Source organism: Colletotrichum spaethianum (genome assembly GCF_022836535.1).
Source record: "Colletotrichum spaethianum MAFF 239500 DNA, contig33, whole genome shotgun sequence".
In the NCBI taxonomy this organism is placed as follows: domain Eukaryota; kingdom Fungi; phylum Ascomycota; class Sordariomycetes; order Glomerellales; family Glomerellaceae; genus Colletotrichum; species Colletotrichum spaethianum.
The window spans coordinates 323416-349133 of NW_026054803.1; the positions used below are offsets into that span (position 1 = coordinate 323416).

The 25718-nt window shown below is 56.8% G+C and overlaps 5 protein-coding genes across 5 annotated transcripts; 3 read left to right on the top strand and 2 right to left on the bottom strand.

Moving 5' to 3' along the window:
- Nucleotides 1-1355: 1355 nt before the first annotated feature.
- Nucleotides 1356-2744, top strand: ColSpa_10140 (DNA repair protein rhp57; the record flags this gene model as incomplete). Its single annotated transcript, XM_049276352.1, has 1 exon — nucleotides 1356-2744. One exon carries the CDS (start codon nucleotides 1356-1358, stop codon nucleotides 2742-2744), a length of 1389 nt encoding a protein of 462 aa, XP_049132309.1.
- An 816-nt stretch (nucleotides 2745-3560) lies between these two features.
- ColSpa_10141 (GTP-binding protein ypt1) lies at nucleotides 3561-5105 on the top strand (the record flags this gene model as incomplete). The annotated part of the gene is made up of 6 exons (XM_049276353.1): nucleotides 3561-3630; nucleotides 3748-3778; nucleotides 4072-4186; nucleotides 4442-4489; nucleotides 4567-4794; nucleotides 4908-5105. The coding sequence occupies 6 exons, from the start codon at nucleotides 3561-3563 to the stop codon at nucleotides 5103-5105; spliced, it is 690 nt and encodes a 229-aa protein (XP_049132310.1).
- Nucleotides 5106-7515: 2410 nt separating this feature from the next.
- Nucleotides 7516-10496, bottom strand: ColSpa_10142 (uncharacterized protein; the record flags this gene model as incomplete). Its single annotated transcript, XM_049276354.1, has 2 exons — nucleotides 7516-8392; nucleotides 8446-10496. 2 exons carry the CDS (start codon nucleotides 10494-10496, stop codon nucleotides 7516-7518), a joined length of 2928 nt encoding a protein of 975 aa, XP_049132311.1.
- Nucleotides 10497-16032: 5536 nt separating this feature from the next.
- On the bottom strand, nucleotides 16033-17437 carry ColSpa_10143 (putative WD repeat-containing protein; the record flags this gene model as incomplete). Its single annotated transcript, XM_049276355.1, has 3 exons — nucleotides 16033-17049; nucleotides 17166-17334; nucleotides 17400-17437. 3 exons carry the CDS (start codon nucleotides 17435-17437, stop codon nucleotides 16033-16035), a joined length of 1224 nt encoding a protein of 407 aa, XP_049132312.1.
- A 593-nt stretch (nucleotides 17438-18030) lies between these two features.
- On the top strand, nucleotides 18031-20699 carry ColSpa_10144 (minichromosome loss protein 1; the record flags this gene model as incomplete). Its single annotated transcript, XM_049276356.1, has 2 exons — nucleotides 18031-19890; nucleotides 20019-20699. The coding sequence occupies 2 exons, from the start codon at nucleotides 18031-18033 to the stop codon at nucleotides 20697-20699; spliced, it is 2541 nt and encodes an 846-aa protein (XP_049132313.1).
- Between the last annotated feature and the right edge of the window lie 5019 nt (nucleotides 20700-25718).

Below are 25718 nucleotides of genomic sequence, written 5' to 3' on the forward strand. Positions count from 1 at the left end.
AGAGAAAATGCACCCAGCGTGGTGAGGTTTCTCGCTCGGAATGCGCAACAGGAATAGCCTTGCTGCCTCGATCACGAGCCCCGAAACAGAATAGCCTAAGCACGTTTGGGGGCCCTAGATGTTGTTGCTTTGGGCTGTGACAAAAGGTGATGTTTGGAACAGTAGCAGTCGCTTCCTTCGGTCTCCCCAAGCCAAGGACGCGCCCAATGGAATCCTCCACGGAACCGGGGGCGCAACAAGCACAAAACCTTGCCGTTGAAAATCGGGTTTCCCGTTGTTAGCGGGCCAGCCAACGAGCATCCGGCGTATGAAACCGACGCTCTCGACCCAGCCGGGGCTAGTGGCTCGCGATTAGAGGCGACACTAGTCCTCTCTGGCGCTTCGAAATTAGACAAGATTTCCCGCCTGAAGGCGGACTCCAGCCTCGTGAGCCTGTGCTTGCTTTTTAGGCCATGTTGAAATGAGAGCGTGGCTCGATGGTTCAGTCAGATTCGGATTCGGTTGACGTTCCGCCTGCCTCTCTATATTCCGCGTTCCTGTGAGTTGTCTACCTTGTGCTCGGTGCAGCCTATTGATCCAAGCGGGTGGCTTTCGCCAGTGCACCCTCTTCACTGCAACACTCTTTACACTTGTAGCCACATGCTATTTGAATCGTGTCTTTGGCACATGCATATGCAAGGGGAGACGCAGTCTCGGCTTTGGCGCGCCATAGTCTACGGCACGTCCGCGCCTTCGCTGGATATGTAGTTCATGCAGATGACCTGCAGACCTTTGAATACGAAAACACAGCTCCGACCGCATACGCTGCGAGATGTGATGATGATGGATCACTGAAAGTAGCTGGGTGAACGTCGACATAATGTGTGGATGCATTGCACCCTCCCACCTTAGATAATCATGCGGAGCCAATGACGGGTCCAAGCTCCCGCCCATTGCTTCTGCCAATGGGCGGCAGGAGAGATGAACCACTCCAATTGATGAACCCTATCTGGTGATGCACGAATCAACAACTCGAACGGCAAGTCGAACTCACCCGCCACGACGCGCCTTTTGCTTACGGGAGTCGCCCTTCCCAGGTGCAGCAGTCTCGAGTGGTCCATGACTATGCCGCGTTGAGCAAGAGCAGTTCCCATCAGCCACTCGTCTGCTACGTCTCATCGCACCTAGTAGGCTCAACTCACTGTGTTCGACGCGACATCACGGCTAAGCGTTGCATCGCGTCTCACTCATCAAGCTTGCCACTTCACTACTGGTATACCAGCGCGTGACGGATCTCCCTAAAGCACTTTGAGAGACGTTCCACGTCTTGCGCGAACCATCTTGCGTTCCATGCCGTTGGACTTCTCTCGCATGCCATGACCGACTTGCTCCAGCTTATACCCGACTTTCCGGTTGGGCAGTTTGCTGGGCTGGTGCAGACATTGGAACGTCACCAACTTACTACCACCGATCTCTTGACCCAGGATGTCGTCGACATAGGCAAACGCACCCAACTACCTCTGCTCGACATCAAACGACTATGCGCGGCCGTTGTCGATGCCCTTCACCGCGACTTCAACCCCGCCAACCGACAGCCATCGAACGCCAATCCATTCCTCAAGCGTTCACTCACAGAGCTTGAAAACCAGTGGTCCACAATCAGCACCCTCGATGACGACCTTGATCGAGCCTTGGGAGGGGGGCTCCCAACCGGCTACGTTACCGAGGTCACAGGCGAGAGCGGCGTTGGGAAAACGCAGTTTCTGTTGTCGCTGCTGCTGGCTGTCCAACTACCACCACCATATGGCCTGGGCCGCCCTGCCTTATACATCACAACGGAGGCACAGTTGTCGACGAGACGTCTCTCCCAGATGCTATCGACCAACCCTCGGTTTGCGGATCTTTCACCCGAGGATAAGCCGTCTTTGGATGGGATCTCCAGCACCTCGACCCCTGATCTCGAATCCCAAGAGCATATTATCCAGTTCCAGGTCCCTGTTGAGGTCGAACGGCGCAATATCGGACTCATTGTGCTCGACTCTGTGGCCTCCAACTACAGGGCAGAGTTCGAGCGAGGCGCCATCAACAACCACGGATCCAACATGGGAGCTCGCAGTACCGAGCTCACAAGGCTCGGGGCCTTGCTTAGAGAGCTGGCCCAGAAGTACGAACTGGCAGTCGTGGTTGCCAATCAAGTGGCAGACCGGTTCTCCAGTTCTCTCGTGCCAGTGGCAACCCCTAGGACGGCGCCTCCTCCGGGTGGTGGTGGACTCACCCAGGAAAGCCCACTAGCATCAAGGAGCAGGGGGCCGAGAGCGTTCTCACCGTCAGCTGTTGAGCCAACCTCGTCCATGGCCGAGCATGTCCGGTCTAGCATGCCCGAACCTCCGGGTCTGGATGACTTCGGCCCGCCCGCGCCTCCCGCGCTGGCATTGGACCACCAACAACGGTGGTTCACGGGATGGGGTGATGATCCCTTCGCAGACTACGGACTCAAGACTCCCAGCCTGGGTCTGGTGTGGTCAACCCAGATAGCGTGTCGCATTGCATTGTTCAAAAAGCCCGTGTATGGAGTGCATCGACACATCGAGGATGAAGCTGACGAACGGGGGATGCCGGCGCTGAAAAACTGGCGTCGGTGGATGAAGGTAGTCTTCGCTCCCCATGCAAAGGCGACAGGCCAGGGCCTGGATGGCGCTGTCGAGTTCGCGGTGACGATGGCAGGGCTAAGAGCTGTCACGAAGAAAGAAGCTGACGGTGACTGAGCTCTCAACCACTCGCTGAGATGTCGAAAACCTCAGTCTCTGCTTGAGTCAAACGAGTGAAGAGTATTACACAATTTGTGAATACAAGCTACTCAAGCTTACCTTAACCTTGTTCACTAGACCGGCAGCTGTGCAAGTCTGACAGCAAGCCCATTCGCTGCATGGCAGCCATCGTCGGTGTTTCGTCTCTACATCGGACGAGCGATGGTGGCAGCAACAGCACATGGGTTACAATGAGTCGACAGCTTGCTCAGGTCAGTCCTCATGGAGCCCAGTGGTACGAAAGAGTTGTGATCGGCCTGGTTGAAAGACTAGGCGGCAGTGGTACATTGTGTTGCTGCCTTGAGCATCACGAACCTTGAGTAAGGTCCAGTCAACCGTCGGTCGGGATGAGGTTATCACTCAGAAGTTCTGCACGAACCACGCAAACGAACCGCAGAGGATGGTGGGGCGTGTCAATAAACCCATGCATGCTCTATAAGCCGAGGCGTTATGCAGAAACCACCGCATAAGTCCCTAGACTTGCGGCGAGCGATGAGTAGCAAAGACGGACTGTTGGTAGAAAGACAATAAAGACAGAAACGAAACAAGCTTTCCAATCCACAAAGAACCCCAGAACAGATACGACGTTTTGAAGGAAGCTTCCACGGCGGGTTGCGGTTTCTAGCGGAGGTGTTTCATAGAATACGAATGGGCACTTGTCCTCTGATATTAAGGACTGCAGGAACGAGGACGGACCCCGACATTTTGCTTACGTACTTGCACCTGAAATCCGATGTACTAAGGTAGACGTGTGGAGGCGCAGGCCGCTGGAAGATGCCACTGGATAAGGTCGGGCTCCAGCTCCATTACGAGCCGGTCCAGAACCAAACTGCGGCCCAGTCACGTGTTTAATCCCGTGCCTTCCCTGCCTCTCCGAGGGGTTTCATTCGCCGGTGACATCTGACTGAGGTGGAGGTGGGCCCGTTTGCTCCTTCCGCCAGGTGGTAGCGCACTGGCACAGGACTTCTCTGGGTACAGGACACCGAGCACTAGTCAGAGACTGGCCCTGGTACTGGACAGTCCTGGGTACCTACGGGACACCCTCCTGCGCTAGAAGCCTTGACGTAGCAGCCTGCCTTACTCCGTTCGACTCTCCTACCTCACTTGACCTGGCTTTGGCTTTGTTGCTCCTTTCGACACCTCATCACGACACCACCGAATTCCATCACCTCCCAACACCCACGCAACGCCCATACAATCGCCCCGCGCGCCTCCAACCGCCGCACAACAAGAACTCCACCAGTCCTCATCGGAACCCCCGCCATTCACAATGAACCCCGAGTAGTACGTTGCGTCTTTCGCCTCCTTGCGAGAGGAGGATAGCCTCGGGAGCCGCCGCCAAGCTGACCTGCTTTCTCTCACAGAGTCTCCTCCATCCATCCCGCCCTCTCGATGCCATCGTCATTTTGCCGCGAAACCCACGAAGCCGATGCTGTTCACTTCGCTCCGACACCGATGCTAACCCGCCGGCAGGTACGACTACCTCTTCAAGCTCCTCCTCATCGGTGACTCCGGTGTTGGAAAGTCTTGCCTTCTGTTGCGTTTCGCCGACGACACCTACACTGAGTCCTACATCTCCACCATCGGTGTCGACTTCGTATGTTTTCCCCGCCACCCTGACACCGCCCGACCGGCTGCTGACGTTCCGGCAACAGAAAATCCGCACGATAGAGCTCGATGGAAAGACGGTGAAGCTTCAGATCGTAAGTTGAGCCTGCCGTCGATCGCTTCGACGACGCTTGATTGCCGCAAACACTGACCCGGTTTGCCTCTTTTGCAGTGGGATACTGCTGGCCAGGAGCGTTTCCGCACCATCACCTCCTCTTACTACCGCGGTGCCCACGGCATCTGCGTCGTCTACGATGTGACCGACATGGACTCGTTCAACAACGTCAAGCAGTGGCTCCAGGAGATTGACAGATATGCCACCGAGGGCGTCAACAAGCTGCTCGTCGGCAACAAGAGCGATATGTCCGACAAGAAGGTTGTCGAGTACACCGTCGCCAAGGTAAGATATGCCCCACCTTCTGGGACGAGCATCGCCATGCTCTGCAATGAGCACGCCCAGCGCCAACCTCCCCAATTTTTCCCTCGTCTCATGGCTATTGACACCCGATGCAGGAGTTCGCCGACAGCCTGGGCATCCCCTTCCTCGAGACCTCTGCGAAGAACGCCAGCAACGTCGAGCAGGCTTTCCTGACCATGGCCCGCCAAATCAAGGAGCGCATGGGCAGCACGACCGCGAACAACACGAAACCCTCTGTGCAGGTCGGACCGGGACACGGCGTCTCCTCGAACTCGGGCGGCGGCTGCTGCTAATCGTCTCGACCCTGATTTCTACGAAGCCCGCTTTTCCTTACCTGTGTTCTATGGCATTTTACGGATTTTCTCGCCGGAGGGGAGGCAGCTGGGCAGAATAGGCGAGGGAGGAATACACAACCTATGAAGGTGTTGGGATCGGATTCGGCTCGGACGAGGCTGTTTCGTTCGCTTTCTCTCCTTCCCCCGCTACGGCTGCTTTCCATACTTCTTCTACGCATAGATGAGTGTTGATTTGGATTGCTCCAGCTCCACCTCCGCACTACACACGCAATCAACACAAGATACCTCTGTAATGGGACTCACGACGTTGCTTATGGCACAAGACGGGACCTTGCGATGTTCACGCATCCAGTCACCCGGCACTAGGGCATTCTCCACGATACACCCGATGGGCAGGGGCAGGAAGGCTATGAGGCTATCTCGGCGTGCGTGCGTGCGTGTGTTTGCGTAGGCTGTGTTTTGCTGGCGCACCGTGTATTTTGCGACGAACATGAACGGCAGCGGGGTGATCACATAGGCAACGAAGCGGGCAACCCGCACGGTATCCGCGTGTTTCTCTGTCCGTTGGTGTTGCTTCTCCTTTTCGTCCTTCTTGGCGGCTGCTGCTTTTTTTGGTAGATAGGGTCGAAGTAATGGGCAAGTGACGTTTTCCTTTTTCACAATCTGCGGAGACTCCGTTTCGTTTCACCGTGCTGTGACGGCTCTAATCATGACATATACATGATGATTTTCCAGCAGCGCTCAAGTCCAACTTTTCGCCGCATCAGATCCATTCATTTCGCACGCAGCCCGCGGCGTTTGCATGGCGAACACGAGTATGACGTGCGGCTCGTTCGGGGGGTATCGGCAAGACCGGTCACCGGGTCGGTCTCACGTGGGCGCTGCTCTCAACCACCACCCCAACTCCCACGGGGGGGGGGGGAGAGAGAGAGAGGTGGGAGTGAGGTGTGGGTTAGGAAAAGCACATGACCCCGCGCGGTCACATGCGGATCGACCTGGATTGACCCTGGTGCCCGTGCCCGGCCCCGATAAGCGCTCCCCCTCCCAACCTCCTCCGTCCGGTCGCCTTTGGGGCTGGAGGCTACTCGAGGCTGCGGCGGATCGGGTCGGGAGGTTTTGTATTATTTTCTCATCGTTTACTTGCGGCTGAATGAGAAGGGATTGCTTTGGAGGGCTCGGATGGGATCCAGGATGCGAGGATGATTGCGGCGTCCGCGGGCTCACGCCGGAACTGTGGCACGCAGCAGGAGAGGGGGAGCGAGGTGTCTTGACGTCATGGGGGCTCAACGGTTGACTGCGTGCGGAACGGACGTCTCGTTTACACCACCTCGTCTGGGCTTGCCTGGCTTTTACGAGGTGGTCTTCGTCGAGGACCGTCGCCGGTGGCTCACGTTGGCGGTGTACGTACGCTTCGACTCCGGCAGGAGGTTCCCGCGAGGCTGGCGCCGGGGGCTTTGGACGCAGCTGAGGACCCTTGGGGGGGCTAGGTACGGGACGAGGCCTGGATGGGAATCCGAAGGCGAGACCCCAAGGTAACGACGATACGGAGGTGGCGCTTCTCGCATTCACCTTGCTAGGTAGGCTCTTCCCGCGCCCGTTATCCCGAGGCACGGGAAGAAAAAACCACCTCACACATCACTGAGCAGCGAACCAGCGAGCACCGCGGCTGTGGGCATATTGTAGGGGTGGCGGCGGAGCTACTGGCTTCAGACGTCGTCGATATTGGCGGTTCTGCCTCATTCCTCCGGCAGCCCATCGATACATGGCGAGTTCCTCCACTACTAGGACCCGAGTGGTAAGTGGACATGCCCAATGAGACGTTGGCGATGGATGCATTGCGTTCTCGACCAACATCGAAGGCGCCGCCTACGCTCGGCTTGTATGAGTTTGAAATAGCGAGGCCCATGGGGATATGTGTGGTCTTCTTCACCTAGGGGGGGCTTGTTTCTTGTTTTCTTTTCTGCAAAAACTCCCGCCTCCTCGGGCAAATGAAATGCTACGTTGTGAAACGAATTTCTCTAGTATTTACGAGAATCCATCCTAGGGTATTATCTATCCACAACATGAACCGAAAAGGCTGCGCGCTTTGACGCGTATCCGAACGAATGTAAAGGCAGAGTTGATCGTCGGTCCCTGAACCAAACAGCAAGTATCCATCCATCTCTCGTCTCCATCTCTCTCGACATGAAGAGAATCTCGTTTCGTCATGGCAAGATGATACTCTGTCGTCCTCTCCATCCAAGACCCCATCTCTCTTTACTCCACCGGGCTATGGTAAAGTACAAGCGTGAAACGTCGTAACAGTCATCCATTAAAAAGAAAAAAGAAAAAGAAGAAAACCAGCTGTGCAGAGCCAACACATGAGCTCTTCAACATACAGTATAGTACAAAGTCGCAAAGGAACGGCTCATGCCAATCCCAGGAACTTCAAAGCCTTGCGGCTGTTGCCCTTGCGGTTGTTGCTCTTCTTGAGGAACATGGGCATCAAACGTCTTTCCTCGAGGTCTAGATCGCTCTCGAATTCCATATCGACGGTCATGATGGACCCTTCATCACCCAAACCAGACTTCTTATCGCCTCGCGACTTGAGGCGGCGGACCATGATGTTCTCCGCGACGGAGGAGGTCCTGGGCGAAGACCTGACGGAGCTTGCCGTCCTGTTGTGCCTCCTACTCCTGGGAGTGAGGGGCGATATCGGAGGACTGACGCCTTGTTGTGAGACAGGCAAGGGGTTGGTCGTTCGCAGCTTGCCCAGGTTCTTTGATCCTTTGTCAGGCAGGTAGAACTTGGATGTGTTGATAAGAATCTTCCGGACGGTGGAGATGAAGGTGGCGACCTCGACGTCGGTTGCAGTCGACGTAAGAAGAAGATTGGCCTTTGAGACTGCCAGTCCGTCTCGCGAGGATGCAGACGTGGCAGACTTGGACTCCTTCGACTGAAGCGAGCTTGAGCTCGAGGCAAATTCACTTCTCGTAGAGACACGTCCCGAGGAACTGCCGCGTACATGAGTAAAGGGAAGTGGCTCTTTGGCCGCAGCATCAATGACTTGGGCAACTTTCATTAGGTCGACCCCGACCAGCTTTTGGAGAGCAAGAACGGTCGCTAGATGGTCAGCAGGGTAGTCGAGAAGCAAAAAGCGGATTTCTGAGTGGGCAGCGAAAAACGTCTCGAGGTGAGGAATAATCAGAGTGGCCAGGAAGTAGGGGCTTGTAAATGGGTTGTCGTGGGTTTGGTTCGCCAGGGGCTGCGCCGTGAACGACTGCATCGCATTGGCAATGAGGTATCTGAGAAACTTGTTCAGCCATGATCCATAGAGCATAACAGGAGATTTACTCACCGAAAGTCAAGTCGGCCTGTCCGGGAAATGCCATTTGACTTGGTGCCCAGCTTCTCAAGTTGGCTAAGCACTCCTGAAACGAACGTCTTCTTGACCCCACGCTGTGCGCCGACAGCCAAGATCTGGTCAATTCGGCAATTGTCCTGCTTCGGGCTTTCACCCGGCTCAGTACCGCGGAAAATCGGCTTCCACAGCCCATCCATCTCAGGTAGCAGAGGAAAGCTGAACTGTGAGTATCCTCTTCCCTTGGGTGGGAAGTAGATACCGAGTACCATCCGGAGTGAGTTCTGCATGGCCACAGCCGTTTGACCTTGCACGGCGTTGAAGTCGTGGAATTTATCCCCCGGCTCCGACATCATTGGAGGTGTATGTGCAGGTGTGGGCAAGGCCGAGACCGCCATGCTCCGAGAAGTAGACTGAAGCGACTTCCCGGTGAGTGTGGCATCATCGTAGGAGAAGGGGTCGTACTCGTCAACGTTCACAGCGGTTGAGGGAGTAAATAGGTTCGTTTGAGACTCGTCCCCTTGAACTGTTGGTGTATGCGGAGTTGATGCGCACCCGTCCGCAAAAGACGTGTTGGAAGAGCCCGCTGATTGTAGTGCGACTGGGTAGGCACCTTCTTTGAATGCCTTGATCATGTACTCCAGTATGGGGTCAGGGTTGTCGTCTTTGAAGTGTATGATGAGGTCCTCGTGGAACGGCAACACGGGCCGGAAAGTATTGTCGCTTTTGCCGATATTTTGCGCGTCGGTTCCTCTGTCAACATAGTTGGTGTTGGTGCGCATGTGATTCTGAGCCTTCTCCTCAAGCGGCGGAGGCGGCAGAGCCTTGTTCATTCGGGTGGGTTTGACATACACAGTCTTGGCACTCTCGCGAACCTTGACCTTGCTCTCGCGTCGTTCCGCCTCTTCGATAAGATCATTGACAGATAAAGGACGGTCGTCATCAGGCTTTTCGGCAGTTACCATCTCCGCAAGACTCTTCCCCTTAAACTTCAGCCGCGTCAGTGTATCCCGGTACCGCGAGTTGTTACGGCGAAGCTGGTCGTTTGACTGGGAGCGTTTCAGGGTCTTGGTGGAGGCGGATGATTTCATGCGAACAAGTGATGCTTGCTCAATGAATATCGGCTCTGTCGATCGGATGCTGAGCATATCAGACCCAGGAGTAGTCACACCCAGCGCGCCAGGATTAGGTGATGGTGGCGAGGATCCGATTCCTCTGTCAGATGCCTCGCCCACAAAACTCGGAGAGCGAGGCGGTCCTGGCGCAATCGGGTTGCCCTCCTTGTCAAACGCTCCACCTGTACGTCTCTCAAGCTCGTCAAAGTTCGTGATAGCCAACCTTGGCGTCGGGCAGTCGGGTTGGGCACCTCCCGCTGGCTGACCTTGATCCCCGCCACATTGCTCGTGGTACTGTCCACCAAAAACGTAGAACGGCGCGGTATCGCCATATGTGTCAGCGAAGCAGTACATGGGAAGACTCAAGCTCCTCGGGCGAGGGGGCAGGATGGTGAGGTCAAGGTCGCTGGAGGGCTGGAGACTTGCGGTTTCGCGATCGAGAGCATCCGCTGCACGCATGGCTTTCGTGATGGGATCTTCGATGACCTCCTCGGATGTATCAAGAAAGGAGCCTCCCGCGCTGGCGGGATGTTGGTCAAGACCTGCGACGCCCCCTTTGACGAGTTCATTGAAGATAGCCTCTGCTTTGGAGAGGTCTCCATCTACCACGTTTCGGGAAATGGCCCTGATGCAGACTGTCTGCGCACTTGGTGTGCCTCCGTTCATGAAGATCAATCTTTTGCGCTTAGGTGTCGAGTCCTTCAGAAACGACAGCGCGGCCTCTCTCCTTCTGGCGACGGCATCATGAACTCTCTTGACAAATTTGCGCGCTTCAAATGGCTCGTCGGGGTTGTCGGCGTCGAGGTATTCCTTCACACTGGGAAGCACGGCTATTTGTGTCGATGTAGGCAGGAGGCGAAGTTGAGTGGAGACCAGATCGCCGGGCCCTTCGAAAGCGACAAGGGCGCCATGATACTGGGCAGATTCGGCCATTTCTGGCAGGGCCGCGAAGGGTGAGAGCGTGAGTTAATGACGGGTCGAATGGCACGATTAAGATTTATTTGTATGAATGGCTCAAGGTCGCAGCGGAGTGAGGCGGCGGAGAAAGCGATATCGGCTGGATTGTGGTGGTGAAGCAAGGTGACGATGAAAGTAGAGAAGGTGTGATTCAGTGCAACCAGTTGCAGAGATTGCACACTTTGGGCAAAATATTGTTCAAGTCGACGGCAAGTGCAGTGACAGATTGGGGGGAAAGAAGTGAAAATACAACGGAGCGTGAAGAATGAAGAACGAAGAACCGCGGTGTTACTATGGCGAGGAAAAGATGAGGAGCGGTTTTGGGGGCGGCAGGCGGGTAGTTGAGCAGTCACGGACACCGGCACAAGCCCGAAAGAAAGTGGCTTGAGCTACGGGTCGATGTGCCTGATATAGGGAGTACAGGACGACGAGTACACAAATGGTTGGCGTTTCCGAACTGCGCCTCAAGCCGCTAGGTTGATAACGACGAAATGGCTGTCCATCTGAGGGGGAGAGGGGGTGAGAAAGAAGGGGATGCGGCGATATGGAAAGAGATTGCCTAGGTCGGGAAGGCGAGGTCGTTAACTCTCCTGCTTATTGAGATGACCCGTCCTCGTCCGAGCCAAGGGCAGCACACATACCTTGACGGGGATTGTCTTATGCTATCGTCACCGCCCAGTCGTCTAAGATTTCGACGAGACTGGGGGAAGCGGCAGGCGGCAGGAAGCAGAAGGTCGTGTCCACCTCGTCCCGGCCCAAGAGGCTCTAGCTGTGAATGTTGGAATGGTGGGCTCGCCTGAATGGAACACGGCTCCGTATGCCTAGTGTAACAAGTCGGCGAGATGGTCTCGACGCCCAGAGTTATGGTGCGAATTCCTAGGTATACGCATACGAGAAAGGGAATGTTGAGCACGAAACGGCGCGCGTCCTCGCAGTGCCAGTTGCTCCATCCGCACTCATAAAGATAGTTCGGCTGCGTGCGTCTCTTACTTAGTAAGACGGTCGCGTTCAGATGTCATTCAGGCAGGCCAGGCCGGGATGACAGTTCCAGGCTCGGGAGAGTATGGACGAAAGGTTCGCGCTACTGCGTCGAGGTGAGAAAGATGGGACAAGGTCCTCGGCGCCTTCTCCCTGGTCGTTACTCGTGGCTTGAGACTAGCAACAAGACGGTCTTTCTTTCGTTGGTGCCAGTGTCTCGTAGGGGCCGGTCCGTCGACTTGCGCAGCGCCGGGGAACAATGGCAAATCTGTTTGGTAGTTGTGCAAGCCGCCATCATTCGCATCATAGCTCGACCTAGCCAAGTTGCCGTTTGACCGTACGAATGACGGTAGTCTGGCCTGATGGTGGGGGACGTTACAACGAACGAATGAGACAAATGAGGCATGGGAACAATTGACGGAGACCCCGCGACTGAAGCTCCGGCTGAGGGGCTAAGGTTGTGGCGACTTAGGTTGGACAAACAGAGTTGACCAAACAGTGACATCCAGCAGAAAAGGCGCCCGACTCTGGTGGTATGTATTGTAATATGCACCTTTCGACGAAGACTGGGTCCGAAGAAGGGAAACTGAGGTAGGGGCCCCACCAGATGCCGCCTCATGGAACTGCAAGATCGCAGGAAAGCTCGTGCAGGGCAGACACGGAAGGGAGGACGGACGGTCGCATGGCTTATGGGCAGGAACGTGGGACACCTGTAGTTGAATTGACGGTCCCAGAATAATTTCCCCTACTCTTTGTGTCCCTACTGTCTAGCAAGACGCGGAGCAAGACAACTCTTGGGAGACGTGGGAGGTGGAAGGACGTGGAGCTGGCAGGTGCAGGGAAAAGTGGATCGTCCACTGTAGGCACCTACACTAGGTATGTAGGTGGGTGATGGCGGCAGCTGGCGGGGCCGCCCCAGGGTTCAGGGTTTAGCGAGGTGAATGGAAGCGTGGGTGAGGACGGACAGGGGGGGTTGTACTATGCAGGGGCGACTCGAGGTTCGACTCTGCCTATTTGGGCGATCGACGACAAGCTTACGCTAGGTCGGAGAAAAGCTGACCAATCGGCATGCAAGGATGCAAACCTGCTGTTTGCTCGCAGCTCACTGCCTTCTTTCCCCCTAGCGGCTCACATCAGTTCTCCCCCGTACATTGGCCTCTTTACTTGGAGCCTAAAGGTTACCCCCATTCTGTCTGCCTTCGCATCTCGTGCATCTTGCACGGCGCACACGTGTCTGCAAGGAAACAATGGCTTCATCTATTCCTTGCATACACTGGCGTGGGGCTGCTTGAAATCCTCTCTCAGCATTCCCGCCGGCCTCGCCATGCTGTAAACCGTCTACTGTTCCGCAATCAGCCACTTGGGTCTTCCAAGCTGAAGCCTTTACAAACAGCCGCTGTTCGTACTTCACCGCCGGAAGACACGAGCAAATTGGTCAGAAACCAACGCGCCTGCGGTCGGATCCCTGAGTAGCGCCACCATTCCAACTCTATCTTGTATAATTGGCCGCTAGCCATAACTCAATGCCGTGCTACTCAGTCAGCGCATCCACCTGCTGCTCCAGCCATCAAAACAATCCAGGTGATTCTACCCATTTCCTCGCCCATTCCACGAGTCGCCAAGAATGTGACAGACCCGCAGTTGCGCGTTCGATCTCGGACGACCCCTGCCAGCCACCACAACCCAACATCCGAGAGCCCGACGTCCAACGCCGGTACAGTCGGTTTCGCTTCCTTCTTCATCGTCACATAACGGGACCTGACAGCCGACGGTTTGGCCATTAGTCAAATTGCCGCGAGCCCACTATGACTAATGAGTCCTCGGAAACCCGTCGCCTTTCTTGGTCCAAGCCAATGCCACGAATACCATCATGTTTCTTCACTTCTGCAACCTTTGAGTATTTCAACCTGCTAGGATTCGAAGCCGATCATCAGCTACACTGGTATCCGATTGGGTTTCCAGGAATACCGAGAAAGGTGGGTTTGACATCACAGACTGGAAGGCAGGGCACCTCGGCAGTTTGCGAACCAACGTTACATAGCATAGACGTGATGGAGCCTTTCGGCAGGTTCGCTTCTATGTTTCTGAAGCTAATCCCACTATTCAGATCATTTAGTGGCGGGCGCTCGTCTCAAGGATTAATCCCGTTCGCCCTTTCGTTCTACTTCCCAGAGATCGCCAGCCGCACGCCTCCAAAAGCATGTCACTGTTCCCTCCTTGCAGAATCCGAGCTATCAAGGAATTGGGATCTGCCAATCTTGATTAGCGCCATTGATGTCCCTATCCCAGCTGGAAGGATAATCGACCGTCGACAACCCACAACCCTGCGCCGAGAAGGGCCTTGCTTCGAAGGCTGAACCAGCCGTGCTCACTTCGGGTGCCTCCGCATAACCCACTCCGTTGTTTGCCGTTTGAGTCGGTCTCTGTAGCAACGAGGCACCTTCGTCACCAGAGAGAGCGATGAAGGACTTGAAACGGGCTAAACGTCGTCTTTGTTGTACAGCGCGCTACCCGACTTGTCGAGGCGGCGGCATTGGCAAAAAACTCCTTTGCTTTGGACCACGCGTATTTTTGGTTCCCTCGTTACGTTTTATCCTGCAAAGGTTTGCGTCTCCTCCGGCAGTCGTCCTTTGTTCTGCCGCTTCAGCAGAAAACGTCCCGACGGGCTCACATACCGCACTACATACAGATTACCACAATTCGTTTATGCGACACGACATGACGCGATGCTCTTATCAATCCCATCCTTTTGGGCAGTCTTTTGCGAAACAAGCAGGGTCTACTGAAACAGGGGGGAAGGCGCACTTACATTGTCGCCCCCAACATTTCGAAAGCACTAGGCACTTTGCTATAGCAAGCTATTCCACTTCTCCGCCAAAGCTACGTTCTTCGAGCGGATGGAGCGTCGCACTTATCCATCGGGCAGATCTAAGCTCCTTCACCAGCCCGTGAACCCTCCAAGATCCGTGTTGATTTACTTAGTCTGTTAGAGAGTTGGAAAGTTCCAGCTTAGAAACTTCGATCTTTGATCTGGAATTCGTGTCAAGCTGTCAACTGGTCGAACATCCTCAGGCATTTCTACGTTGCACTTCTGCCAGCCCATGCTCTACTCCTATTTCGTGCGCAGATTGACGGGCGTAGGAATATCTGCAGCCACCCGGTGTTTGTCCTAGAGGGCGTCCAGGATGCCCCTGCCGAGGCATAGTCAGCTCCAGCTTGGCCACCTCGTCGTTTTTTGTGAATTTCATTCAAACAACAATGGGTCAAGGTGATACTCAGGCGTCTTCGGGGTTCGGGGCCGCAGGTACTCGCACGGGCTGTTAACCACTCAAGCCACTCATTTCGTACCGTTGGAGAATTTCGACTGATCTAAGTCTTCATGCAGCCACAGATTTCAGGTGGCTCAAGATGGCTCTGGAAGGTCTCAGATGCTGCCGACGACTGGCGCTCCCCGCTGTCGGCCGAGAGACACGGACAAGGGACGGGTGGCCGGGCCACAGACAAGTTGCGAGCACGGGCAGATCCCGGACATTGAGAGATCGTATCAACAGCACGATAACGGGCTCTGCTCTCATCTTCTGTACGCGTAGCCGCTGGAGAGAGATGTCATTAATGCTTGCGGAGACCATTGTGGTCTTCTGGGGCGTCTCAAGAGGAATGTTTTCTGTCGAAGCGCACTCTGACCCTGGAATGATGGCATCCAGCAGCTCGAGCACGTGCTGTGCATGACGGCTTTCAGCCTCCGATGGCCCGGGTGTCGACTTACACCAAGTATCCTCCCAAAAAAGTCGCAACCACCGCCTTACGGAGTCCCCTGATACAGCCTCCCCTGATGCAGCCTCCCCGGTGCGTATACTCAAACTTTGGCGCGGAGCGCCGCCGGCCAGATGGATACCACACCGTTTATCGCAGCTTTCTTTGGGTCGTCACATGCGACAATTGACTCTGGTTCCGTGGGCATGTCTCGTTGCCCCCCGGAGGGAGGCGCTCAAGGTCGTACCGAGACATCTTCAGCCAAACGATGCCCAATGTCTGACGGCAAATATGGAGAAGACGACACGGGGAAATTGTAAACAATCATTTTGGAGGTCTCAAGCCAGGCCGCCTTCGCTCGACGAGAGCATGCTGGCACACATCCCCGATGCCCCCGTCGTGAAGCAAACAGAGTTTCCCCACCATGATTCCCTCATTGAACCGGATATCAGGGCAAAGATGGTGCTGGCAGGTTGGCTGAAACTCGAGGAAGATGAGTTGATTTTGCAAAGCAAAGGGTAATGGTTCCCTGCCCGCCGTTTGGGTCGAGGCGTAGACGATTGGGCCGAGATGGCTGGCCAAGATACCTCGTCCACTCATAATTTGCCGCGGCTGCTCGGTAGTGATCAACAGCCCAGCAGTAGCACTCTCCACTGATTCGGTTGAGAGCCATGAATGATTCATAGAGCCCGAACTCCTGGCCTTATTGGAGACACAGCTTTAGATAACAGCCTCCAAAGCGTCACGACCTGTCCACTCGCAACCGCCAAACCCAGACCCCCTAATCGTCGTCCTCCATCAGTGCTGCTAGCTCGGCCTCCTCCTCGGCGGTCATCAGCCCCTCGCCCTTCTCCTCTTCCTTCTTCGCCCCCTCCTGGCCGTCTTCGGCCTTGGCCTCGGCTGCGGCCCGAATCTCCTCGACAACCCCGTCGAGCCCCTTGCGGTCCAGCGGCCACGTTCGCAGCGTACAGTCGATGCCCACGCTGCACAGCACGTCGGACCGCCCCGTGGGGTCCCGGAGGACGACAAAGTCGGTAATCTCGTCAAAGTGAGCGTCCACGACGGCGTACAGCGCCCCCGACGTCCGGTCCCAGATCTTGATCTGCTGGTTGATCCCGCCCGTGGCGACCCAGTCGCCCGTCAGCGCGATGGCGCGGACAAAGTCGCCGTGCTCGAAGACGTCCTCGGCCGCAAAAGCCTTTTCGCGCAGCAGGCACTTGGCGGTCCCGTCGGCGCTCGCGGTCCAGAGGTCGACCTCGTCGCCCGTGACGTCGAAGAGCACCTTGTACACGCTCGTCTCGTGCTCCTGGATCGTGAGCTTCTCCTCCGCCGCCGCCTTGTCCGCGGAGGACGCCTCGTCGACGGGTAGCTGGGAGTACGAGTCCAGCGTGACCCTCCACCGGCGGATGTGCGGGTCGCTGCTCGCGCTGACGAGGACCATCTCGTCGGCGGTGCTCAGCACGGGGTCGACGGCGAGGTGCTGCAGCGACATCATGGTGGTCGTCGGGTCCTGCAGGGTGTGCAGCTTGCGCCCGGAATCGACGTCCCAGACGATGATCTTCTTGTCGGCGCCACCGCTGACGAGGATTTGCTTGTCGCCGAGGCGGCCGCAGACGACGGCCTTGACGAAATCGGAGTGGCCGTCGTACCGGCGGAGGGGGCGCCGTGTGGCGAGGTCCCACGACCAGACTGTCTTGTCCCAGCTGCCGGCGAAGAGCACGCCGTTGGAGGCGCCGCCTGTCGCGAGGCATGTCACGGGGACCGAGGGCCCGGTGTACTTTGCGGTGACGGTTCGTGTCTGGCGCGCGTGAGCCCCTGATCGGATATGTCCCCTTTCCCCTCAGTTGCACCAACGACGAGGTGAGGATGTGGCGAGAGGGGAGAGTTGGGGTTAGGATGGACAAGAGATCATACCTCGGTATCAATGCGAGACACCCTGCCGCCGGACTCGGCGATGAGGACGGAGGTTTGCGGCTTCTTGGGGTCCGGGATGACGGCCAGGATCTTAGACGGCATGCGCAGCGGGTTGCCAAAGGTGTTTGCCTCCTTCTTGGCGCGCTGCTGACGCTTGGCCTGCTGCGTGCTGTGACGTGCGTCAGAACATAATTGCTGAGAAGCTCTCATGTGTAGCGGGGGGCGTGTACTCACTCCGTCTCGAAGAAGTTCTCTTGGTTGGATGACTCCATCTTGAGAAGTGTCTCGCCGAGAGCTTAAAACACTATCAAGAGGGCTGGTGAAGTATTGTGCAAGAAGGCAGCGAAACCCGGATTCCTCCCGGTGTTGAAAGATGTGAGAGCTCGAAGGGAGAGTCTTTTCGGATGTTGATGCCTGTTCTCGGGCGTCGTCCAGACCGCCCACTTTCACTTGCAACCTGTATTTCTCATCAATTCTGATGCCTGCGATGTATTTCTGTGAGCGTTGCGACAGTCACCCTCAGCTGGCACCAGATGGTGCATCCACAGAACAAAAGTACGTACCTGGCGGGGTCCTTAACCCCTGTCCCGCGTCCCTGGCGTAAAGTGCCAGTTGCCCAGCAAAAAGTCGTTAATTGAATTTCCGCGACGCGTCCCAACGCGTCTTTCCAACCTCCGTCCTGTCCCGCCATCACCACCTCACACCACCATCCTTCTCGAGCACCCAGACGCTCCAACAACCCGAACCCCCGGTCCACCGATCCCGCGAGGCTCAATATACGTCGCATTGTCTCCCACAGACTCGAATTGCCATTACCACAACCCTCAACCCTCCCATGACCACGAACTAAGACACCCCGAAAACGATGGCCTCCTCCCTCGCCCCGAAGCCGCGGCCGAGGCCGGCGCACACGACAGGCACAACCCGCCTCGCCTACACGCCCTCGGGTGCTCGTCTCGTCACCGTCGGCTCCAACAACACGATCCGCCTCTACCGCACCCACCACGACGGCGAGCCCTACAACATTGACGACTGCCCCGAGCAGAACTGCGCGGCGGCGGCGGCCGATGGCTTCTTCGTTGTCGGCTCCGAGGACGGTACCGTCAGCGTCTACTCGGTCGAGGACACCGCCTTCGAGCGCTTCCTCACCCGCACCTCCCTCCCCGTCCGCGACGTCGCCCTCTCCCCGGACGCCAAGTGGTGCGCCGTCGCCAGCGACGAGCTGACGGTCAAGGTTGTCGACACGCAGGACAACTCCCGCGTCCGCGTGCTCAAGGACCACGGCCGCTCGACCAAGCACCTCGCCTTCGACCCCAAGGGCGGCCTCCTCGCGCTGGCCTGTACGGACGGCGTCATCTACGTCTACTCCATGACGGCCGACACGCCCGAGCTGATCCGCAAGGTGTACGGCGTCATCGGCCCGCTCGAGTCCGACGCGGAGACGTCGGCCAGGATCGCGTGGCACCCGGACGGCCGGGCCTTTGCCGTGCCGACGCCCATGCACGACGTTCAGGTTGTGTCCAAGAACGACTGGGAGAAGCAGCGGGCGTTTTCCAACGGCCACCTCGGCGACATCACGGCGCTGGCGTGGTCGCCCAACGGCGCGATGCTGGCGACGGCGGGCAAGGACGGCAAGCTCCTCATCTGGGAGACCAAGACGCAGAGCGTGATTCAAAAGTTTGACTACAGCAACGTCATCGACATTGCGTGGCACCCCAAGGACAACCTGCTGTCGTTTACGACGTCCGACGGCGAGGTCTACATCTACCCGAACCCCATCACGGAGCAGTTTTCCGCCTTGCTGCAGCTGCCCCGCCAGCCGGCGCCCTTCATCCACGACCCCTTGGTCGAGCGCGCCAACAACGCCCGCAGACCGGACGCCAACGGCGGCAAGGCCTCGATACCCAGCCGGCCGCGGCGCGACTCGCTGGGGAGCCTCGACTCGTTCCTCAACGGCGAGGACGGCTACGACGACGGGGATGACTTTGTCGTCGACGACGACGGCGCGGGCTACGCGACGGGGACCAAGAGGGCGCTCGAGGGCGGCGACGACGCCGCCGCCGGCGGGCGCGCGAGCAAGCGCCGCCTGCTGGAGCCGGCGTTCCACGAGGCGTTCCAGCCCGGCTCGACGCCCTGGCGCGGCAACCGCAAGTACCTGTGCCTGAACCTGATTGGCGTCATCTGGACGGTCGACCAGGACGGCCACAACACGGTGACGGTCGAGTTCTACGACCACGAGTTCCACCGCGACTTCCACTTCACCGACACATTCCTCTACGACAAGGCCTGCCTGACGGAGCACGGCGCCCTGTTCTCGTGCCCGCCCCTGGGCGACACGCCCGCCACCATCTTCTACCGCCCGCACGAGACGTGGACGCAGCGCACCGACTGGCGGACGGAGCTGCCCAAGGGCGAGGCCGTCGTCGCCATGTCGCTGAGCGACTCCTTCATCACCGTCACCACCACCGCCAACTACGTGCGCATCTACACCCTCTTTGGCGTCCCGTACCGGGTCTACCGCCCCAAGAGCACCCCCATGGTCACCTGCGCCAGCTGGCGCGACTACGTCATCACGATGGGCAACGGCGCCGTCGGCGCGGACGGCAACGCACGCCTCCTGTACACGATCGAGAACATCAAGCGGGACGAGATTTGCCAAAATGAAGATACCGTCGCACTACCCGACGGCGCAACCTTGCAGAGCGTCTTCTTTTCAGATGTCGGTGTAAGTTTTGAACCCCCCCCCCCCCCCCCCCCCCCCCCCCCCCCCCCCCCCCCCCCCTTTTTTTCTTTTTCTTTCCCTCGGTCATAACCCGTGGTTTGCTGACGAGTCCCTCTTTGCCCCCGACTCAGGATCCTTGCATCTATGACTCAACGGGCACTCTGCTCACGCTCCTCCACTGGCGGAAGCCTTCCCGCGCCTGCTGGGTGCCCCTCCTTGACACGAAGCTTCTTCCGCGTCTAGCGTCAGGGAGGAAGACGGAAACCTACTGGCCCATCGCGGTCGCCGACAACAAGTTCCACTGCATCATCCTCAAGGGCGGGGACCAGTACCCCTACTTCCCCCGGCCACTGCTGTCCGAGTTCGACTTCTCCGTGCCCCTCACCTCGGCGCCGGCGCCGGCTCCGGATGCGGCGGTTGCCGAGCAAGACGAGGACGACGACGACGCAGGCCGTCGCGAGTCGCGCAAGCTGGAACAGAAGCTGCTGCTGTCGGGCATCCACTCGGCCCAGCTGCGCGATCTCATCGACCACACCGACGCCACGCACTCGCAGCGCACAGGCCTGGCGCGCCTCGAGCTCGACTTTGACAAGACGCTGCTCCAGATGCTGGCCATTGAATGCCGCGAGGGCGAGGAGCGCGGCATGAGGGCGTTGGAGCTGGTGGGCCTCATGCGTGATCGGACGGGCCGCATGATCGAGGCGGCGGGCAAGGTAGCGGAGCGGTACGGGCGGACGATCCTGGGAGACAAGATCCGCGAGATCGGGGAGCGGAGAGTCAGCGGTATGGACGTCGACGATGGCGACTTTTAGACTTTCCCCTGACCATGCTCCTGGCTGGAGGGACGGTAAGGGGGACCCCCGTTGCCCGCCCGTCGGGAATTGGGTTTCATGGTTGTTTGGATGGGTCCTTCCCGTCAGTACCTGTATAAAGGAATGGCGTTTGGATGATGATACGATGAGGCAACGTCTGGCCCGCGTCTGTCTTGCCCGCCTGAGAGGCGCGTGAATGACTAGCTACTGGAGGAGGGCGCCAGGGGTGTTTGGGTCGTCGTTGTCGTGTTTCTTACTTATGTTTATAATACGAATGGGCCAGTGGAACGAATAATGTCAGGAAGGACGTCGTCGGAGTTGCACCCGCGTGTCACGGGCCACGGCGGAGATCTGTCCGGCGGTGGTGAAAGTGTGTCAGCGCTACATGTTCCATCGCGCAACTCGAGCGAGGACAGTCCTCGAAAGCAGCTGTAGCATCATCAGCCGCGAGTCTCCTCCCGGTCAATTGGTGTCTCCTGTTGGGTAATGTTAATTTTTTTGACTCGAATGTTCTTCGAGGAAGCCGAGTTGCTCCTTGTGCTGGGCGGCATAATGTCGGTTGCATGAGACCAAACACGCGACCCCAGATCCGACAACACCCCGTCAAAACTAGGTCGTAGCTCCGAAAGATCAAGGGACCAAAGTGATTCACTCACAATTCGTTATGCCCGGAGGACGACAAGAAGTCGCCAGCGTGGCGGTTGCTGACTTTGAGCTCCTCCGTAACGGAGACGCTTGAAAATGTCGGTTCTTGCTGTGGGACGTTTCGTCTTGAGATTGAGTTTGACATCCATCGAACTTGAGCCAGCGAAGGGATGGCCAGTATGCTGTTAGTAATCTTGGGTCCCACCGAAGTGTCATAGCCTTTCTTTGGAAGCCTTTGCCTAGAAGTTGTGGAATTATTTCCGCTGGCCGCGGGTATTGCGGCAAACGCAAAGCTGAATAGCTGGTAGACTACGGCTCAGGATTCCGGGCCGCGGACCGGAGGAGTAGGCGATTGAATGCTTTGCTGCATTTGATTTCCGTGTGCGAAGGCACGCCAAGGCCTTCGCTATCATTGCTCGTTAGATGGACTCGTCCCTCGTACCGAGCTTATCTTGTTTTTGTTCTTGCGCAAAGTTGCCACTGCCAGTCTGCGTGCTTGACATTCTCGTTACATTACGCTGCCTGCAGGACGGGCATGAGACGCTGGCTCATCCGCGGGATCTCTATGGTGCATGCTGAGCAGGGGGCGGAAGGACGAAGAACCATATCCGACATGCGACGTGGCGGGTCCAAGATTTAAAGTTCAATCGAACGTAGTAGATCTGGGGAGCTTCTGCTTCTGCTTCGGATGTGTCGTTCCATGGTTCGGCTACCCAAGCGCGGACTCGCACTGCAAGCCTCCTACAGACCTGGGAGTGATGTGAAAAGTGCACGACAATCCATTGGGTGAGTGGACGGTTCGGGGTTGGTCAAACTGGATATGACGAAGAAAGTTCTAAGTGCTCAGAGCTAAAACATCGCAAGGGACATCCTCGAGTCGTCCAGGAGTGGGACTTCTAGAAGGTTATCGTTCACTGTGAGGTGAGCGTCGATGCCACATTTTTCAACGCACTTCAGACAAAACACCAACCGCGAAAAGAGTTCGTTAGAGCCGGTAGTGTTACACTGAGAGCGGAGAATGAGAAACAGGCTCTTGGTAAACGCATAGAGAGAGCCAAGGTACAAGAACGTTGTCGGATCGACAACAGCGTTGGCACGATCAACAGTACCCTGTTGCAGCTCACACCTTGAGATACCGGTGGTGTGTGTAGCATTGCGTCTCAACAACCGCACAGGACTGAAGAATGGTGGTTCCGCTGAAACGTTGGGACTGCGGTTCGTTCGCTCAGGCCACCATCCACAAGCTCCTTAGTTTTGGAAGAAGTCAAACTGCTGGTTCAGGTGGATGCGAATGGCCCAGAAAGAGCGCTGGAGATTGATACCGCTAAGCGGAAATCTGCAATCGTGTGGCCTGGATTGGTGCTCGTTGAAATGTCCCTCTGCAGACGTGCTTGCGACTGACGTGAGGTTGAACTAGCGGCTGTGCCCTCGATGCAAGTAGATGAGTTTGCGACGAAGTCGACGTTTCTGAGCTGAAATCCCACTCTAAACCTTGTTTGTTAAGGACACCTGGGCCTCAAAAGGTGGTGCCAAGACATAGCTGAGCTATTGTGACGACTTATTTTCGGGCGGAAGAAGATCCAACATGCTTTGAGGCGAGTGTCAGTTGCGGTGGTCCTAGGCACGGTCGCAGCCAGGCTCGAGCATGTGAGATCCCTCTTCTAATCGGGCATAGAAGACAACCCCAAGGTAACGTCACTTATGGCCGAAACGCATGCTGCACGGAACGTCTGCTCATCATGCATGGTTGAAGGTGAATGCTGTCAATGCCCAGCTGTCGCGGAACCCATATGCTTTCCTCGAGATCGAATCCGTTGACGGCCTTCCGCATGTAGGGGTAGAGCAAGCCAAAACAAGGGTCGAAAAGCCGCGTTCTGTTCTTGGGGGTCCTTTGGCAGCGTCTTCTTGAGCTTGAATAGCCACATGTTGTCGTCTTAATTCTGACCAGGGGCAGGGGTCGCAGGGGAAATTCAGGGCTCTTGCTTGACGCTTGGTCCCTCAATCCAGGCTGGCTGACCCTTGCCGGCCCGGTCCATAGCTGCCAAGTTCCCCTTTTACACCATAAAGACGATGGTGCAAGAGAGCTTTGAGGCGAGTTGAAAGTCTTGTAGATGGAAGGATCCCGTGGGAACGACAAGACGTGTCCTCTGAATTGAAGCTCCCCTGTTGAATTTCGAGGGTTCCTCATCTTGGGCCATGGTAGATGCAGCTATGGCGTGTAGAGTGCAGCCGCCGATTGCAGCTCATCCCAGCAAACGATAAGCCGATTGTCAAGGGAGGTAGGTCGCTGCCTCAGCACGTCAACCCTTTTCAACACAGCTTTTGGAGATTCGAGAAGACTCTTAAAGAGTGGCATGGTTTTCGGCACATGCTCCATGCGCCCGCTGACCCTGGGCTTCCCCATGTCTCCCTGATTCAACAAAAGTTGCTAGAATCCATCTGCCTGATTTGTTCCGTCACCGTCTGGGGTCGTTGCGATAGGCAATTCATCATCACATCACGAGCACACAGCTAGACTCAATGCGGAGAATGTCCAGGACTATGAGTCTCTGTGCGTATGTTTCTTGTATAAGAGAGTGGACATTGCGCATCGTATCAATGGGTCTGATTGCCAACAGGGCATCCAACACTCACGGCCGTTGGCCAGGGTGGAGGATTGGAGGCGGACGTCGCGATCATCTCTGCCTCCAATCGTCTCGCGCGCGTTGTGGGTATTACCGCGAAGAAGCGAAGCCGTTAAAACAGAAGCGCACCGTCTGGCCGGTTCGAATGTTCCGCGATTCCTGGACTCACGCTGGCCCTGCGTTAGCTCTCATGAGCAGCGCTAGCCCGAATCTTGGGTTAAGATGAGAGTCTCTTTGAAGGGTAGGAAAGCAGCTCGTCATTGGCGAGCAGCAGATGCTATCATCACGCCACGGTAAGACACTGTTAGCGGAGGCTTGCGCAAGAGCCACTCCGAAGCTCCTGCGCACCCAAGCCCCCCCATGCCTGGTTGTTGAGAAGATTCTATCCACATGCCACATGCTGAACTGTTCGCAGTGGCACACGGCACAGGCCTGAAGCCAGGTACACATCCGCTGGCCAGTCGACTTCCAGGATCGTCGACACCATTCTTGAGAATAGCGCAGCTGCTGGACGGCATGTCCAACTGCAGGCAGCTCTTCGTGCTCAATGTGTTGGTCGATTGGGTTCGGAACTCGGGGCTTGTTGGCTCGGTGCGGTTCTATACCAGTGTCGCTTGTCGTCTTACTGGTACGGGAACGACCCGACTGGCAGCAGTTGGGCCAAGTGGTTGTTGTTGGAGCTGGGAGAAAGCACAGAGAAGACTCGTAGAAGCAAGGGTCAGACCGCGTCGGTGAGCATCCTTGCATGATTGAGTGCACGTTTGATGGTGTTGTCGGTTGTCAACAAAGGGCCGTAACTATCTCATTTGGGTCTTCCGAAACCTGGTACAGACCTCGCAGGTGCATCCGGTCAGAAACAATCGGAGCATCCGTAGGACTGCCTGACAACTCTGAGCATCGCAGCGGAGGATGGCTCGAGAGGAGGGGCGTGTGTCTCCGTCCCCACCCACACCCTTCCTGGTCGCGGCCGCATCTAGGAGAATGGCAGCTGGGGTTGGTCCGACAGGCAGTCGATGTCGCAGATGGCAATCTCATAGCTTTCTGGGCCGGTTGGGGAAGAGATCTCAAGCTGCAATCCTGAGACAGCGTGTCAGAGAAACGAGGAGCTTGAGAGTGGGCGGCGGGAGAAGAAAGTACAGAAACGGATGTAAGAGTGGATCAAGGGTAAAGTCAAGGAGGTTGAAAGAAAACGTGGACATGATGTGCATCTGGCATCGTGGTGTGTCAGAAGGCAAATGCTGGGAATAGACAGAAACGTAGAGGTGCATATATCCGAACTGGAGTCAAATGTAAGATTGAGCTAAGACTCGAGATTGGGGGATGATCAGGGAGAGAGAAGGCGCCAGCCTGGGTGGGGGAAGGGGAGGGGAGGGGATGAGGGGACGCCGTACGGAATGACGAGGGATGAATGTCGAGTGCGAGGAGACGGGAGAGGAAAGCAGGAGGAGGAGGAGGAGGCAAGGAGGGTTCACAATTGGAGGAGGGTTGGGCTGGCGGACACTGGGACACGAGGCGGAAACGTGAAGCGGGAAAGAAAAGAGCCAGGGGCACTCGGCGTGAAAGCCACGCTCTCCTCTCTGCGGCGATGCACATACAGACATGGTAAGGACATTTACAGAACGAGTTAGGTATGCATCCCCAAGGAGGGCAAGCGAGCAGGGCGAAGCAGCCACCCTGTGATGAGAATTCTGGATTGAACCTTCCCTCTTCCTGCCCAGCGAAGCTGCGACTGCGACTTTCCCCTTCTTCA